The 17,816-nt window shown below is 42.8% G+C and overlaps 1 protein-coding gene across 3 annotated transcripts in view; it reads left to right on the top strand.

The window, feature by feature from the left end:
- Positions 1-17,816, top strand: part of LOC110529800 (phospholipase B1, membrane-associated) — a 39,263-nt gene that overhangs the window by 11,781 nt on the left and 9,666 nt on the right. For all 3 annotated transcript variants that reach the window (XM_036985290.1, XM_021612336.2, XM_036985289.1), the window contains exons 6-30: positions 84-135; positions 242-319; positions 425-490; positions 581-651; positions 781-856; positions 2,845-2,955; positions 3,141-3,206; positions 3,312-3,383; positions 3,783-3,857; positions 3,985-4,045; positions 4,654-4,712; positions 4,889-4,968; positions 5,144-5,187; positions 5,381-5,489; positions 5,633-5,684; positions 5,803-5,883; positions 6,035-6,100; positions 6,471-6,577; positions 6,818-6,899; positions 7,025-7,129; positions 8,628-8,723; positions 13,318-13,389; positions 13,604-13,681; positions 13,891-13,951; positions 14,207-14,265. In XM_036985290.1, the coding sequence (XP_036841185.1) occupies positions 84-135; positions 242-319; positions 425-490; positions 581-651; positions 781-856; positions 2,845-2,955; positions 3,141-3,206; positions 3,312-3,383; positions 3,783-3,857; positions 3,985-4,045; positions 4,654-4,712; positions 4,889-4,968; positions 5,144-5,187; positions 5,381-5,489; positions 5,633-5,684; positions 5,803-5,883; positions 6,035-6,100; positions 6,471-6,577; positions 6,818-6,899; positions 7,025-7,129; positions 8,628-8,723; positions 13,318-13,389; positions 13,604-13,681; positions 13,891-13,951; positions 14,207-14,265 (1,879 nt within the window). The remainder of the gene's footprint in view (positions 1-83; positions 136-241; positions 320-424; positions 491-580; positions 652-780; positions 857-2,844; positions 2,956-3,140; positions 3,207-3,311; positions 3,384-3,782; positions 3,858-3,984; positions 4,046-4,653; positions 4,713-4,888; positions 4,969-5,143; positions 5,188-5,380; positions 5,490-5,632; positions 5,685-5,802; positions 5,884-6,034; positions 6,101-6,470; positions 6,578-6,817; positions 6,900-7,024; positions 7,130-8,627; positions 8,724-13,317; positions 13,390-13,603; positions 13,682-13,890; positions 13,952-14,206; positions 14,266-17,816) is intronic.

Genomic DNA, 17,816 nt, shown 5'->3' on the forward strand with positions numbered 1-17,816 from the left:
CCTGTGTGAGTAAAGACAGAGAAAGAGCGTGAAAGAAAGAGTGAGAAAAGTAGTATTTCAGATCATGTTTTGTTCATTTGCAGGGCTCTTGTCGAGCAGGCAAAGGAACTACCACTCTCCCTCATGAGTAACCAGGTATTCAAGCGACTCTCCTTCTACACCACCCAACACATTGTCCTATAGAATCAGAACAGCTTCCCTGGTTGTCGTCTCTGACTGTGTCTGTTCTTCTCTCTGATAGGCCGTTGAGCTAGACACAGACTGGAAGCTGGTGATGCTATTCGTTCAGGTGGATGAGCTCTGTGTATGTCAGGACCAGGTCAGCAGCCACCTCACATGTCTGGATTTCAGTCCACGTCTTCATTTCATGACTTTACAGTGTTCATGGCTGCGTTCCTTTGAGTGAGTGTTTGTGTGTGTGCAGGTCAGCGAGACAATCAAAGCAGCTGTCCATCAGGTGGATCTTGCGCTGCAGGTGCTGCAGTCGCAGGTGGGTTTTGGTGACTTGTGTGACACTCTCAGCAATGCTACAGTACAGTCATTTAGATGATCGTTAAGATTGCTCTTAATGTGTTTGCAGTTGAAGCGGACCATTGTCAATGTTGCACTGTGGTATGGAGAGTATGATACTGGATTTCGTTATCAGAACAGGTGACTTTCTCAACCAATTGCACAACTCCTCAATCAGTCGGTGCACTCATTCCCTGAGTTTGAAATTCTTCAGTGATTTCAATCTATAGTTTCTGGTAGGCATTTGACTGCTTCTATGTCTATTGACAGGATGTGTCAATGTATGGAGGAAAAACATGAAGGGGAGCTCAGACTACTGAAGGCCATCCTCACTCAAGTCCTCCAGGTTCAATGTCTTACATCTATGTCATCTCCCCTATATCCCCAACATCTACAGTGGGGAGAACAAGTATTTGATACACTGCCGATTTTGCAGGCTTTCCTAATTACAAAGCATGTAGAGGTCTGTAATTTTTTATCATAGGTACACTTCAACTGTGACAGACGGAATCTAAAACAAAAATCCAGAAATCACATTGTATGATTTTTAAGTAATTAATTTGCATTTTATTGCATGACATAAGTATTTGATCACCTACCAACCAGTAAGAATTCCGGCTCTCACAGACCTGTTAGTTTTTCTTTAAGAAGCCCTCCTGTTCTCCACTCATTACCTGTTTGAACTGCACCTGTTTGAACTCGTTACCTGTATAAAAGACACCCGTCCACACACTCAATCAAACAGACTACAACCTCTCCACAATGGCCAAGACCAGAGAGCTGTGTAAGGACATCAGGGATACAATTGTAGACCTGCACAAGGCTGGGATGGGCTACAGGACAATAGGCAAGCAGCTTGGTGAGAAGGCAACAACTGGCGCATTTATTAGAAAATGGAAGAAGTTCAAGATGACGGTCAATCGACCTCGGTCTGGGGCTCCATGCAAGATCTCACCTCGTGGGGCATCAATGATCATGAGGAAGGTGAGGGATCAGCCCAGAACTCCACGGCAGGACCTGGTCAATGACCTGAAGAGAGCTGGGACCACAGTCTCAAAGAAAACCATTGGTAACACACTACGCCGTCATGGATTAAAACCTGCAGCGCACGCAAGGTCCCCCTGCTCAGGCCAGCGCATGTCCAGGCCCGTCTGAAGTTTGCCAATTACCATCTGTATGATCCAGAGGAGGAATGGGAGAAGGTCATGTGGTCTGATAAGACAAAAATAGAGCTTTTTGGTCTAAACTCCACTCGCTGTGTTTGGAGGAAGAAGAAGGATGAGTACAACCCCAAGAACACCATCCCAACCGTGAAGCATGGAGGTGGAAACATCATTCTTTGGGGATGCTTTTCTGCAAAGGGGACAGGACGACTGCACCGTACTGAGGGGAGGATGGATGGGGCCATGTATCGCGAGATCTTGGCCAACAACCTCCTTCCATTAGTAAGAACATTGAAGATGGGTCGTGACTGGGTCTTCCAGCATGACAATGACCAGAAACACACAGCCAGGGCAACTAAGGATTGGCTCCGTAAGAAGCATCTCAAGGTCCTGGAGTGGCCTAGCCAGTCTCCAGTCCTGAACCAAATAGAAAATCTTTGGAGGGAGCTGAAAGTCTGTATTGCCCAGCGACAGCCCCGAAACCTGAAGGATCTGGAGAAGGTCTGTATGGAGGAGTGGGCCAAAATCCCTGCTGCAGTGTGTGCAAACGTGGTCAAGAATTACAGGAAACGTATGATGTCTGTAATTGCAAACAAAGGTTTCTGTACCAAATATTAAGCTCTGCTTTTAATAAATAAATACTTATGTAATGCAATAAAATGCAAATTAATTACTTAAAAATCATACAATGTGATTTTCTGGATTTTTGTTTTAAATTCCGTCTGTCACAGTTGAAGTGTACCTATGATAAAAATTACAGACCTCTACATGCTTTTTAAGTAGGAAAACCTGCAAAATCGGCAGTGTATCAAATACTTGTTCTCCCCACTGTATGTGCTGTTTACATTTTTTCCACTATACAAATAAGATAAAATGAGGTTAGATTGCATGTTATTGTCTGTTTTTACCCCCCAAAATATTTTGCATCTTAAAAAAAAACATACGGTGCATAAAATACGGTAAACAACATACAGTAGGTCTATAGGAGCTATGGACGGAAGGGGCTGTAGTACAGGGGACTTTACAAGTTAAAATGAAAGTGGCACACTCGTCTCTCCTTGCTGGGGATTTAGTAGACCAATATTTCAGTTAAAAAGGTGTTTTATATATATATATATATATATATATATATATCTTTTTTTTACAAACTACTATTCATGGTGGTCAATAGGAGTCCCTTGATCGACACCTGGTGGAGAAGCAGTGGTACAGCAACAGAGATGACTTCACCGTCCTACTGCAGGATGCTCCCTTCATCACATCAGAACCCGCCTCTTTTATTGTGAGTGACAAGCCATTAAACCCCCCCTACAATTTTTATACATTAATGTGCCTATCCTATTGTGTGATGCAGAGTTGAGTTGTTATGGTGTGTGCGTACGCTTGCATACTGGTACGTGCGTACGCTAGCATTTCTGATGCATACGTGTGTCAGTGTGTGTAACACAAATGTTAATCTATGTACAGAGCGCTGCCCCCAGAGCGGGTGAACAACACACCGACAAACTGGCAGTACAGATGTGGGCCAACTTGGTGCGTCACACAAAATACTACACATGCTGCTAACACACTGTGGCATTGTCTCGGCTCTTAGTTCTAGTCAAGGCAAACAAAGGAGACTTGTTTTCTGTTTTTCAGCTGCAGCCCATCATAGGCCAGCAGAACATGGAGGAAAATAGCATGATTATCTCTGTGCTATGCCCCAGTGAGGTGAGAGAGTGTGGCCTCCAACACACACCACACCTGGGTTCAAGTAGTTTTCTTTCAAATACTTTCATTGAGACTGCCTGGAGTGCCAGATGAGTGTGGTTTGTACTTTAGGGCCTATTCATTGGTTCCATTGTACCAAACAAGCTCAATAAAGTGCAGCTAAGGTAGTTAAAAGAACACAAATACTATTTGAACCCCTGCATGAAGTCTGGCAAATACAGTATAGTGTCGAAATAAAATAATGTACTGTACATTGTGCACATACTGTACTATGAGCTGCCTATAAAAGTCTCACACAGTATAGTATGATTCATACAACTGATAAATAATGCTGTTGTTGTTTTCAAACCTTCATCTCCACTCTCTCTCACTCACTCACTCACTCACTCACACACACAGGACCGGCCCTTCCTGAGAACAGAGAGTAACTCTCCATCAGATCATACCAGTGAGCCCTCTCCTCTTCTCAACCCTGTGAGTTATTGTTGTCATGTATGAGGCCTGATACTCTATGACTATTAGACCCCTGCACATGGTGGTCTCTGCATACACATTATACATGGTAATAACTCTGGATGTGCTCTGCGTGCCTTGTCGTCAGATCATGGGCTCTCATATGCCCTGCGAAGACCGTAGCCCTTCCAACTCCCCACCCACCTCAGGTGAGAGGAATCCTCGCACTATACAACGTACAGTGTACAATATAGAGCTTATTTGTTGAGACACAGCCAGTATGCCCTGGTCTTGTATAACCCCTGCACTTACTGTAGTGTTTCCCAAACTAGGGATCGTTGCAATAAACAAAGCAGTTTCTGTTTTTCGTCTTGCAAATGTGGCTCTATCCTTTGACCTGTTTAAGCTACACCATATTATGACCCCATCGCTGAAAGATAAGACTTCAGTTTCCCTCTACTTTGCCCATTAGACTCAATAGAACCGAATGGATAAGACCAGGCACTGGGGGATAAAATAACATCATCAATGATAAAGTTATTTTCTACACAGAAGATCATAAAACAATATTGCCTGATGATCTTCTGAATTTCACAACACCTTTCTGAATGCATTACAGTCTCTTCAAACCACACTTCCTTCAGGTTGAAAAACCTTTCAAAGGTACTAGTGATAGACTTTTTAATTGGGGCTAAAACATGGGCAAAAAAAAGTTTTAGAAAACAGACAGTGCGATGTCAACAGGTTTCTGATTGTGCTCCCTGGATCAAGTTTGCCTTACATCATTCTCATCACCTGATCTTCTATGCGTTCACAGTTCACGCCCTCCGGCCTGGCGATATTAAAGTAGTAGCTGCAGTGGGCGACTCTCTGACTGTAAGTCACCTGTCCCTTGTTTACCGTTTATCTGTACTATAGTGGATAGTACATTAGTTAAGTAATCTACATTACCCCAGTTGTAGGACTGTTGCTCATCATATTTTATTGCTAGCAGTATTATTACACTCGTGCTATTGCTATATTTATAACACACGCTTTGACCGATCCGGCAGGCGGGCAACGGTGTCGGATCGGGATCCAGCGTAATCAACCTACTGGATGTCCGGACGCAGTACAGGGGGTTATCATACAGGTGGGTCCTTATCATAAAGGGTCCTTATCGCTCCTACAACGACACTGCAGTACAAAGTGCAGAGTCAATGTCAGTTCGTCTTCCTTTGATGTGGGTTACCTGGAGGTAGAGGTGGACACTAATCTATATGGTTTACATCTCTAAATAGTCTATAACCAGCCTCTGTGTTTCACAGTGTCGGTGGAGACGAGAACCTCACCACCGTCACCACTCTTCCCAGTGAGTCCCCTTCGTGTTGCTGTCGTCTTTTTCTTCGCTATCAGGCTAATTGTGGAGCCAAAATTTTGCCCAAAGACTGGAATACACATTCACACATTTACATTCAGAAGAGTAAGAAACATGCTGTTGTTTTATGTGCATTGTTATCAATGTATTCAGGTTTGACGGATATGTCTTTTGTGTTGCTGCTCAGATATCCTGCGTGAGTTTAACCCCTCCCTGACTGGCTACTCAGTGGGCAAAGGCAAAGAGCACACCACTCAGGCCTTCCTCAACCAGGCTGTGGCCGGAGAAAGAGCCAAGTGAGTCTCATCACCAGTCCATATGATACTCTTCTATCCAGACATACCTGCCTCTCTGACTGACTATGTTTTACTGAATATGTTTTGTAGTTTTTATACTGTTGCTGAAGAGTGATGTTGGATTGTCTGTGTTTGTTTTTAAGGGACATCCCAGACCAAGTGCGAGCACTGGTGGCCAGGATGAAGAATGACTCGGTAGAAGACAATCCTGAATTATATTTCAATCTACTTTTTGTTTGCCTACCACACATAGATTGATATAATAAACAAGCTTATATGAGAACACATTCTCGCCCTCTGTCCTCTTTCACAGAGAGTTAATTTCCAAGACGACTGGAAAGTTATCACTTTGTTCATTGGAGGCAATGACATGTGTGAGTACTGCTACAACTCTGTGAGTACCAATACTTGATGATAAGATACACTACATTAAGATACAATACCATTCTGTATCGTGACCTCCTCTAAGAACTCTGTCTGCAGTGATACTGTACCGGATGTGCATGTTCCATTGCTCTGACTGTCACTACCTTTCATTCCCACAGCTGTTTTACTCCACTGACAACTACGTGCGCCACATTCGTGAGTCTCTCGATTACCTTCATAAACAGGTAAGAGCTGTAGACATGTCACAGCTACAGTATTTCCACATTCTTACATTTACAAATCTTATCAGCAAGCACATGCATTCCTGTGTTTTCAATTACTTGTTGTTTAACACACACTTTTTCTCTCTCTCTGTCTCTGTGTCTCTCTGTGTCTCTCTCTGTCTCTCTCTGTGTCTCTGTCTCTCGCTCTCTGTGTCTCTCTGTCTCTCTGTGTCTTTCTGTCTCTGTCTCTCTCTCTGTCTGTCTCTCTGTGTCTCTCTGTCTCTCTGTGTGTGTCTCTGTCTCTCTGTGTGTCTCTCTCTCTCTCTCTCTCTCTCTGTCTCTCTGTGTCTCTGTCTGTCTCCATCTCTCTCTCTCTCTCTCTCTCTCTCAGGTGCCAAGGGCCCTGGTCAACCTGGTGGAGCCTCTTTACATCCCCATTCTGAGACAGATGCACACAGAAGAAAATGCCTATCTCAAGTGCCCTACCTGGCTTGCCAAGTAAGAGTCCCTCCCTGCAAGTGGAGAATATAACTAGAGCAGTTGCTGGAGGGAGTTTTTCACAATTGTAAAATCCATTACAGGGAGGGTGCAAATGCACACTTTGAGTCGGGATGCCCCCTATCTGCAATCCTCCTCATCAAGCCACCACTTTCATACATTTGACATTATGCAGGGTAATATACCAACGGATCTCTGAAGTCTAGATCAGTAACACCTGATTGTGTGTCTCTCCTTCAGTATTCTGTGTCCCTGTGTCATCTCGCCTAAGGAGGGCTCAGTAACACTTCAGAAACTCCACGTTCTGAACAGAGATTATCAGGTATGGAAAATACTAATTCTGCAGTGCATTGAGACCACAAATTATACATGACGCTATGGTAAATACCATAAGAGGGTGGTTGCTCATTGATTACCAATAACAAAAATGAACTGTTACTCTTTCAGCGTGGACTGCATGAGCTAGTGGAGTCAGGACAATACGACACCCATAACAACTTCACGGTGGTCCTGCAGCCTTTCCTACGAGACATCATCATTCCAGTGATGGAGGTTAGGAACACTGCATTGTCACTCACCTGTTCTCTAAAACAACAATTGTAAGACTGTACAATGTGTGTGAATATTCCAATGCCGTTAAATGGCTAGACACACACACACTCCAACGCACAAATACACACACATATACTCCGGCAGACGCACGCATATATATGGACACACACACAGAGATTTTCTCTATACACAGTGCCTTCGGAAAGTATCTAGACTCCTTTACTTTTTCCACATTTTGTTAGGTTACAGCCTTATTCTTTTTTTTTATTTTTTATTAATCCATCGTCAATCTACACACAATACCCTATAATGACAAAGCAAAAACAGGTTTTTAGAAATGTTGCTAATTTATATATATTTTTTAAACCGATATCACATTTACATAAGTATTCAGACCCTTTACTTAGTACCTTGTTAAAGCACCTTTGGCAGTGATTACAGCCTTGACTCTTCTTGGGTATGACGCTACAATCTTGGCACACCTGTATTTGGGGAGTTCTCCCAACCCTGTCAGGTTGGATGGGGAGTGTTGCTGCACAGCTATTTTCAGGTCTCTCCAGAGATGTTCGACCGGGCTCTGGCTGGGCCACTCAAGGACATCCACAGACTTGTCCCAAAGACACTCCTTGTCTGTGTGCTTGGGTTTTTGTCCTGTTGGAAGGTGAACCTTTGTCCCAATCTGAGGTCCTGAGCTCTCTGGAGCAGGTTTTCATCAAAGATCTCTCTGTACTTTGCTCCATTCCAAGTGGGCTGTCATGTGCCAAGCGGGCTGGTTCTCCCATCTCCACAGAGGAACTCTAGAGCTCTGTCAGAGTGACCATCGGGTTCTTGGTCACGTCCCTGATTTCTCAGTTTTGCCAGGCGACCAGCTCTAGGAAGAGTCTTGGTGGTTCCAAACGTCTTCCGTTTAAGAATGATGGAGGCCACTGTGTTGTTGGGGACCTTCAATGCTGCAGAAATGTTTTGGTACCCTTCCCCAGATCTGCGCCTCGACACAATTCTGTCTCGGAGCTCTACGGACAATCCCTTTGACCTCATGGCTTGGTTTTGGCTCTGACATGCATTGTCAACTGTGTAACCTTATATAGTCAAGTGTGTGCCTTTCCAAATCATGTCCAATCAAGTTGTAGAAACATCTCAAGGATGATCAATGAAAACAAAATGCACCTAAGCTCAATTTTGAGACTCATAGCAAAGGGTCTGAATACTTATGTAAATAAGGTATTTCTGTTTCATTTTTAATAAATTAGCAAAAATGTCAAAAAAAATAAATTTGTTTTTGCTTTGTCATTATGTTGTATTGTGTGTAGATTTCTGAGGATTTAATTTTTTTTAATCAGTATTAGAATAAGGCTGTAAACGTAGCAAAATGTGGAAAAAGTCAAGGGGTCTATATATCCTCTTGGGCTTCTAAACTTACCTGCACACCTTTTTAATTTTTTGTCTTTCACACACACACAAGCACACATTCACACTACACTCTCTGTCTGACACATAGGATGGACGTCCAGACCGCACTTACTTCAGTCCTGACTGCTTCCATCTCAGTCAGAAGGCCCAGACTCAGATGGCTCGTGGTCTCTGGAACAACATGGTGAGACCCAATACACTCTTAGAAAAAATGGGGTTCTAAAAGGGTTCTGTGGCTGTCCCCAGATAGAACCCTTTTTGGTTCTAGCTGGAACCCAAAAGAGTTCAAGCTGGAACTCTTTTGTGTTCCATGTAAAACCCTCTGTGGAAAAGGTTTTTACATGAAATCCAAAAGGGTCCTACCTGGAACCAAAAGGGGTTCTTAAAAGAGTTATTCTATGGGGACAGCACAACAACCCTTTTTGCTTCTAGATAGAAAGAAATGTGCTATGAGTGTAACACATAATATGTATGGCAGCCTAGGCAAAACCCTTCACATCTTCAAATTCTGAACTAGTTTTGAAGTTCTGAAAACTACAGACTGTCCCAAATCCAGATATTTTCAAATCATTGAGATATCGTTATCAAAACCTGAGTTAGGAGGTTTTAAAGTTGACTTCAGCCAAAACGTAAAAATGGAGAAAACGACATTCAAAGACACTCAACTGGATTGTTTCAAAAGAGATTGTCACTACATTTATTATTTTTAAAACAGCAACTGCTGGTATTGTTTGCATTCAATAATCATTACCAGAATGAATTATTCTACTATACAATCATAGATACATATACAGTATAATATATTGATACAAAAGAACGTACATTTCACTGCGATTATGAACCGTCAACAACAAATCCCTAAAATGAAAAACATTAAAGAAAGATCTGTTTGATTTGACTATATACAACACTGGATGGCATGAAAGGTGGCAAAAATAATGGTAATAATTAGCTATGCCATCTTGTCTTCAAACTTGTCTTCAATAGTACTGTTACTCCAACAACACTGGCTATAGTCTACCTTGAACAAATTCAAAGTAGATGCAGGTAGTGGCCTGATGCCAGTTTATAACGTCTAGCTAATGCACTGTGTACTTAACTAGCTAGCTATCTTAACATACCTGCTTGCTCCACGTTGAAGATCCTCTCTCACCTGAGACCCTGAGCAGTCGACGGAAAGTGAGGAGAAAGAATGAGGTGAGGTGAAGGCTTCCGAGCCTCACCCCAATGACCAGGAAAATGCCTGAGATGACTCTGGCCCAGTGGGAGTACGATTCATTAGAAGGTGAACTTTTGGCCGAGGTGACTTTTGGCCGATCCGTTTGTGGAATCAGGCTGGGTTCAGGCTGGATTCATTAAGATGGTGGACTTTTGGCCGAGGTGACTTTTGGCCGATCCGTTTGTGGTATCAGGCTGGGTGAAAAAGGAGTTGGGTTCTGTTCATTCGGTCAAAGTATCCAGAGGTGGACTTGTGTTTATTTTGTGTGTGTCTACTGCTCAGGGGAAGAGGGTGCAGCGCGTTTCGAGACAGGAGGTGAAAGTGGTGTCCTGCTTTGCTCTCCGGAGCAGTGCACCATAACTGGGGTGGTGTTGAGTGTTAGGGTGGATCAACTGAAGTTGAGGATCCCCGGTGACTGTGATGCCATTTGGTGCTACTCAGACCCGGTGGCGAGCGCAAGACTTGGAGACCCTGTCTGTCCTTCTGAGTTTTGATGCAGAGTGTTTTCCAGATAGTCATGCTAGGGCAGATACAGTTGAAGTCGGAAGTTTACATACACTTAAGTTGGAGTCATTAAAACTCGTTTTTCAACCACTCCACAAATTTCTTGTTTAAAAACGAACATTTTGGCAAGTCGGTTAGTAATTTTTCCAACAATTGTTTACAAACTTCAATTGTTTACAGTTTACAGATTTCACTTATAATTGTAGTAATAGGACATCGACTTTGTGCATGACACAATACTATTTCACTTATAATTCACTGTATCACAATTCCAGTGGGTCAAAAGTTATCATACACTAAGTTGACTGTGCCTTTAAACAGCTTGGAAAATTCCAGAAAATGATGTCATGGCTTTAGAAGCTTCTGATAGGCTAATTGACATAATTTGAGTCAATTGGAGGTGTGCATGTGGATGTATTTCAAAGCCTACCTTCAAACTCAGTGCCTCTTTGCTTGACATCATGGGAAAATCAAAATAAATCAGCCAAGACCTCAGAAATCAAATGGTACACCTCCACAAGTCTGGTTCATCCTTGGGAGCAATTTCCAAACGCCTGAAGGTACCACGTTCATCTGTACAAACAATAGTATGCAAATATAAACACCATGGGACCACGCAGCCGTCATACCGCTCAGGAAGGAGACGCGTTCTGTCTCGTAGAGATGAACGTACTTTGGTGCGAAAAGTGTAAATCAATCCCAGAACAACAGCAAAGGATCTTGTGAAGATGCTGGAGGAAACAGGTACAAAAGTATCTATATCCACAGTAAAACGAGTCCTATATCGACATAACCTGAAAGGTCGCTCAGCAAGGAAGAAGCCACTGCTCCAAACCGCCATAAAAAAGCCAGACTACGGTTTGCAACTGCACATGGGGACAAAGATTGTACTTCTTGGAGAAATGTCCTCTGGTCTGATGAAACAAAAATAGAACTGTTTGGCCATAATGACCATTGTTATGTTTGGAGGAAAAAGGGGGAGGCTTGCAAGCCGAAGAACACCATCCCAGCCATGAAGCACGGGGGTGGCAGCATCATGTTGTGGGGGTGCCTTGCTGCAGGAGGGACTCACAAAATAGATGGCACACAAAATAGATGGCACCATGAGGTAAGAAAATTATGTGGATATATTGAAACAACATCAGTCAGGAAGTTAAAGCTTGGTCACAAATGGGTCTTCCAAATGGACAATAACCCCAAGCATACTTCCAAAGTTGTGGCAAAATGGCTTAAGAACAACAAAGTCAAGGTATTGGAGTGGCCATCACAAAGCCCTGACCTCAATCCTATAGAAAATTTGTGGGCAGAACTGAAAAGGTGTGTGTGAGCAAGGAGGCCTACAAACCTGACTCAGTTACACCAACTCTGTCAGTAGGAATGGGCCAAAATTCACCCAACTTATTGTGGGAAGCTTGTGGAAGGCTACCTGAAACGTTTGACCCAAGTTCAACAATTTAAAGGCAATGCTACCAAATACTAATTGAGGGTATGTAAACTTCTGAACCACTGGGAATTTGATGAAAGAAATAAAAGATTAAATAAAAAATTCTCTCATATTATTCTGACATTTCACATTCTTAAAATAAAGTGGTGATCCTAACTGACCTAAGACAGGGAATTTTTACTAGGATTAAATGTCAGGAATTGTGAAAAACCTGAGTTTTTAAATGTATTTGGCTAAGGTGTATGTAAACTTCCGACTTTAACTGTATGTTTATATATATATGGATAGATGGAGGTGCAATTTCCTTTTTCCCCAGTTCCCTTTTCCTTTTTAACAAACTGTGAAAGGCAGCAATACACAACATGGTGTTTAGTCTGCAGGAAAGCCACACAAAGAATACTAATAACAATATGCCTCTCGCTTCCAACAAGTTTAGGATAGGATACAGTGGCGGATTTAGGTATAGGCGACATGGGCAGCAGCCCAGGGCGGCATCTTGCCAGTGGGCGGCATGGGGCGCCCACACATTTTTTTGGGGAATGGTGACATTTGCGCGATCGGTTTTCTATCGCTCATTTGCACGTCAATGATATCATGTCACCGTGTGGGACTGTGGGTCAATTAACCTTGTCGGAGTGGGCACCCTGATTCTAATTTGGGAGCTAGGCAGGCTACTGCCTGGGAAGGTAGGGGGAGCAGGGGAATCTATCAAATAGCGCACCTCTAACTTTATACAGTACTAATGCAATTAGTAAAATCAGTCACACTATGAAATGCTACCAAATAAACCACAATTAATTCATAATAGTGTGAATATATAGTTTTACAGACATATTGTTGCATTTTGCATATTGTTGCCCAGGGAGCGATACAAGCTAAAACCGCCACTGATATGATATTGATTGCTTTGCTACCTAAAATCTTAATTCTGAACGGCTGAAATTACTGCAATATATTTGAATCACTTTTCATTACATTTTGGCCAGCTAACCACTGATCAAGCAACATCGGAGGAAAGTCTGAACCTCTTTAATGAACGTTACTCATTAGCTACGGCGTATGGCTACTTTTAGACCAAATTAAAATCCGACCCACTTGTATTCATAACTACATTGTTGATTGTAAATGACAACTTTATACGACTACATTAATAACAATCTAGCTAATTATCCTGTGTCTAAACCAGCCTGATGTAATTTATCTGTAGGGTTTAAAGTATTCAAAACAACCAAAATCTCAATTTCCACAAAAACATATTTTTGTTGCATTTTGCATTTTGCTTTTTCCCTAACAATAAGTCATCTGTGACACACGACAGGTTCTCGTAGGCCACCTCACATATATCCATCTATATATTATAAAGAACCTGACATTTCATATATACATGTGACAATACATGTGACATGTCATAACATATACAGTATGTGGCTCTGACTGTCAATACCCAAAACGCAACACTGTGTTGCACTGAGGGACATAAAGGAAGAGTCACAAAATTGAGACACAAAAAACACCTTGAGTTGAAACGCAAGCTATAAGACAATCCTCCCAGTTCTTTTCAATTCTCTGACATGTTGCTGAATCATTCTTGTTGCTTTTGCATTCCACTAGCTGGAGCCTCTGGGCAAGAAGACTGCCCAACAGGACTTTAATGATGCTATCTCTGTGAAATGCCCCTCTAAGGTACAATATTAGGACAATATGTTTACAATTGTCAGAACTATAGAACTACTGTGACGTCTTCACTTTATTTAATTGCATTTACTGATATATTTTGGTCACCCTTTTGGGATTTTTACAGAAAAGAGTGCAATTATAACATGTCAATTCATGAGTATAAAGTGTTGATAGTACTATATGTTTAGCTGATACAACTGTGTCTCTGACTTCCCCCAAGACCTCACCATTCGTGCGGACCTATGTCAACAGCAACTACACCTATGAGGAACCCACCCCAACACTTCCACCAATTACAGTAGGCCATCATTCCAGGTTTAAATCTGTGCCTTCCGGTAATTTTTTTTACATGTGTACATAAGGTGGACCAAGTCAAAACTTTCAAGCGATAGAGGAGTAATGATAACTGTTATTACAGCAATGTGTTCATAGTTAATTTAGGTATTCAATATTTGACAATACTGTCTCACATTCATCTGTCAATATATTGTCTGTCTTCTCTCCCAGAACTGGGGAAGTGACTTCTCTTGTGGGAATTTTGCTCCATCCACCTCTGTGCCTACATCAGGTGAGAGTGAGAGAAGTGTAGTAAGAGGTGACAAGGTTTCATACGAGGAATTGCATGACTAAGGGAAGGCCAATGATCTGGTTGCATGACATTTGTCCAACCCCCTCACCACACCAATCACACAACGTGTCTGAGATAGGTGTCGAAACCCAACAGTGTATGTATGATTCATTTGTTGTAACATTATGGACAATGGAAAGTAAAGAGATGCTGGTGTATTTGTGTTTATGTATCAATCTGTTCCTCTGTCCCCAGTTCATAAGCTGCGACCAGGAGACATCAAGGTGGTGGCAGCACTGGGAGACTCAAACACTGTAAGAGAGTGTTTATGTTGGTGTGATATGTTGGTGTGTGTTTGTGTGTGCACGCCTGTGTGCATGCATGTGTTCTTGTAAAATAGAACAATCTGAATGTGCTGATAGTAAATTTGCTGACATATCCAGGGATTTGCATGCCATTGTAATCTTTGGGCTGGCCTTAAAAGTCCAAACAGTGCAATTTTGGGGAAATTCATTTTAGGGATGAAAAACGCTTTAAGTGTTAACTTAAACAACTAAAACCAGATACAAAGTATGTAGAAAAGAGAATGGACATATAGATTTTTTTATAATATCATCTTTGGGAACTAACAATCACCTAAATAAAAGCTAGACAGTCAGAGAGAATTAAAGATTCCAAAAACTATGAATTTAGCAGTATTCATTTTCTTATTACGTTTGAGCAAAAGAAAAATGTGTAGAATTGCTGGAAATTGACATAAAAATGCTCAAATTTCTCTACAGCGCCAAGATGGGGGGCCTCTAAAATGTAGCCGCGCTGATGTCTGACCTAGCTCATTATTTTTTTCCCACCTTTATTTAACCAGGTAGGCCAGTTGAGGACAAGTTCTCATTTACAACTGTGACCTGGCCAAGATAAAGCAAAGCAGTGCAACAAAAAACAACAACACAGAGTTACAAGTTGGATAAACAAAAGTACAGTCAATAACACAATAGAAAAATCTAAATACAGTGTGTGCTAATGGAGAAAGGAGGTAGGCAATAAATAGGCCATAGTAGCAAATTAACAGTGGAGTGATAGATGTGCAGATGATGATGGGCAAGTAGAAATACTGATGTGCAAAAGAGCACAAAAGTAAATAAAAACAATATGGGGATGAGGTAAGTCGTTGGATGGGCTATTTACAGATGGGCTGTGTACAGCTGCAGCGATCGGTAAGCTGCTCAGAAAGCTCATGCTTAAAGTTAGCGAGGGAGATAAGTCTCCAACTTCAGCGATTTTTGCAATTCGTTCCAGTCATTGGCAGCAGAGAACTGGAAGGAAAGGCGGCCAAAAGAGATGTTGGCTTTGGGGATGACCAGTGAGATATACCTGCTGGGGCACGTGCTTCGGGCACTTGCTATGGTGACCAGTGAGCTGAGATAATGCGGAGCTTTACCTAGCAAAGACTTATAGATGACCTGGAGCCAGTGGGTTTGGCGACGAATATGTAGCGAGGGCCAGCCGACGAGAGCAAACAGGTCGCAGTGGTGGGTGGTATATGGGGCTTTGGTGACAAAACGGATGGCACTGTGATAGACTGCATCCAGTTTGCTGAGTAGAGTGTTGGAGGCTATTTTGTAAATGACATCGCCGAAGTCGAGGATCGGTAGGATAGTCAGTTTTACGAGGGTATGTTTGGCAGCGTAAGTGAAGGAGGCTTTGTTGCGATAGGAAGCTGATTCTTAATTTTTGATTGGAGATGCCTAATATAAGTCTGGAAGGAGAGTTTACAGTCTAGCCAGACACCTAGGTATTTGTAGTTGTCCACATATTCTAGTCAGAACTGTCCAGAGTTGTGATGCTAGTTGGGCAGGCAGGTGCGGGCAGTGATCGGTTTAAAGAGCATGCATCTAGTTTTACTAGCATTTAAGCACAGTTGGAGGCCACGGAGGGAGTGTTGTATGGCATTGAAGCTCGTTTGGAGGTTTGTTAACACAGTTTCCAAATACATGTATACAGAATGGTGTCGTCCGCGTAGCGGTGGGTCAAGGAATCACCCGCAGAAAGAGCGACATCTTTGATATATACAGAGAAAATAGTCGGCCCGAGAATTGAACCCTGTGGTACCCCCATAGACTGCCAGAGGTCTGGACAACAGGCCCTCCGATTTGACACACTGAATTCTGTCTGAGAAGTAGTTGGTGAACCAGGCGAGGCAGTCATTTGAGAAAAGAAACCAAGGCTGTTGAGTCTGCCGATAAGAATACTGTGATTGACAGAGTCAAAAGCCTTGGCCAGGTCGATGAAGACGCCTGCACAGTACTATCTTTTATCAATGGCGGTTATGATATCGTTTAGTTCCTCGAGTGTGGCTGAGGTGCACCCGTGACCAGCTCGGAAACCGGATTGTACAGCTGAGAAGGTACGGTGGGATTTGAAATGATAAGTAATCTGTCTGTTAACTTGGCTTTTGAAGACTTTAGAACGGCAGGGCAGGATGGATATAGGTCTGTAACAGTTTGGGTCTAGAGTGTCACCCCCTTTGAAGAGGGGGATGGCAGCGGCAGCTTTCCAATCTTTAGGAATTTTGGACTATACGAAGGAGAGGTTGAAAAGACTAGTAATAGGGGTTGCAACAATGGCAGTGGATAATTTTAGAAAGAGAGGGTCTAGATTGTCTAGCCCAGCTGATTTGTACGGGTCCAGGTTTTGCAGCTCTTTCAGAACATCAGCTATCTGGATTTGGGTGAAGTAGAAGCTGGGGAGGCTTGGGCAAGTAGCTGGGGGGGGGGGGGGGGGGGGGGGGGGGGGGGGGGGTGCGGAGATGTTGAGGTAGCCAGGAGGAAAGCATGGCCAGCCGAAGAGAAATGCTTATTGAAGTTCTCGATTATCGTGGATTTATCGGTGGTGACATTGTTTCCTAGCCTCAGTGCAGTGGGCAGCTGGGAGGAGGTGCTGTTATTCTCCATGAACTTTACAGTGTCCCAAAACTTTTTGGAGTTAGAGCTACAGGATGCAAATTTCTGTTTGAAAAAGCTAGCCTTTGCTTTCCTAACTGACTGTGTGTATTGGTTCCTGACTTCTCTGAAAAGTTGCATATCGCGGGGGCTATTCAATGCTAGTGCTGTACACCACTGGATGTTTTTGTGATGGTCGAGGGAAGTCAGGTCTGGAGTGAACCAAGGGCTATATCTGTTCTTTGTTCTACATTTTTTGAAAGGGGCATGCTTATTTAAGATGGTGAGGAAATTACTTTTAAAGAACAACCAGGCATCATCTACTGATGGGATGAGGTCAATATCCTTCCAGGATACCCGGGCCAGGTTGATTAGAAAGGCCTGCTTGCAGAAGTGTTTTTGGGAGCGTTTGACAGTGATGAGCGGTGGTCATTTGACCGCTGACCCATACCGGATTCAGGCAATGCGGCAGTCATTGCTGAGATCCTGATTGAAAACAGCAGAGGTGTATTTTGATGGCAAGTTGGTCAGGATAATATCTATAAGGGTGCTCATGTTTACGGATTCAGGGTTGTACCTGATGGGTTTCTTGATAATTTGTGTGAGATTGAGGGCATTTAGTTTAGATTGTAGGAGGCATATCCCAGTTTAGGTCACCTAACAGAACAAACTCTGAAGATAGATCGGGGGCAATCAATTCACATATGGTGTCCAGGGCACAGTTGGGAGCTGAGGGGGGTCAAAAACAGGCGGCAACAGTGAGAGACTTACTTCTGGAGAGATTCATTTTTTAAATTAGAAACTCAAACTGTTTGGGCATAGACCTGGAAAGTATGACAGAACTTTGCATGCTATGTCTGCAGTAGATTGCAACTCCTCCTGGCAGTTCTATCTTGACGGAAAATGTTGTAGTTGGGGATGGAAAT

This window comes from Oncorhynchus mykiss, chromosome 8, assembly GCF_013265735.2.
Source record: "Oncorhynchus mykiss isolate Arlee chromosome 8, USDA_OmykA_1.1, whole genome shotgun sequence".
Lineage (NCBI taxonomy): Eukaryota > Metazoa > Chordata > Actinopteri > Salmoniformes > Salmonidae > Oncorhynchus > Oncorhynchus mykiss.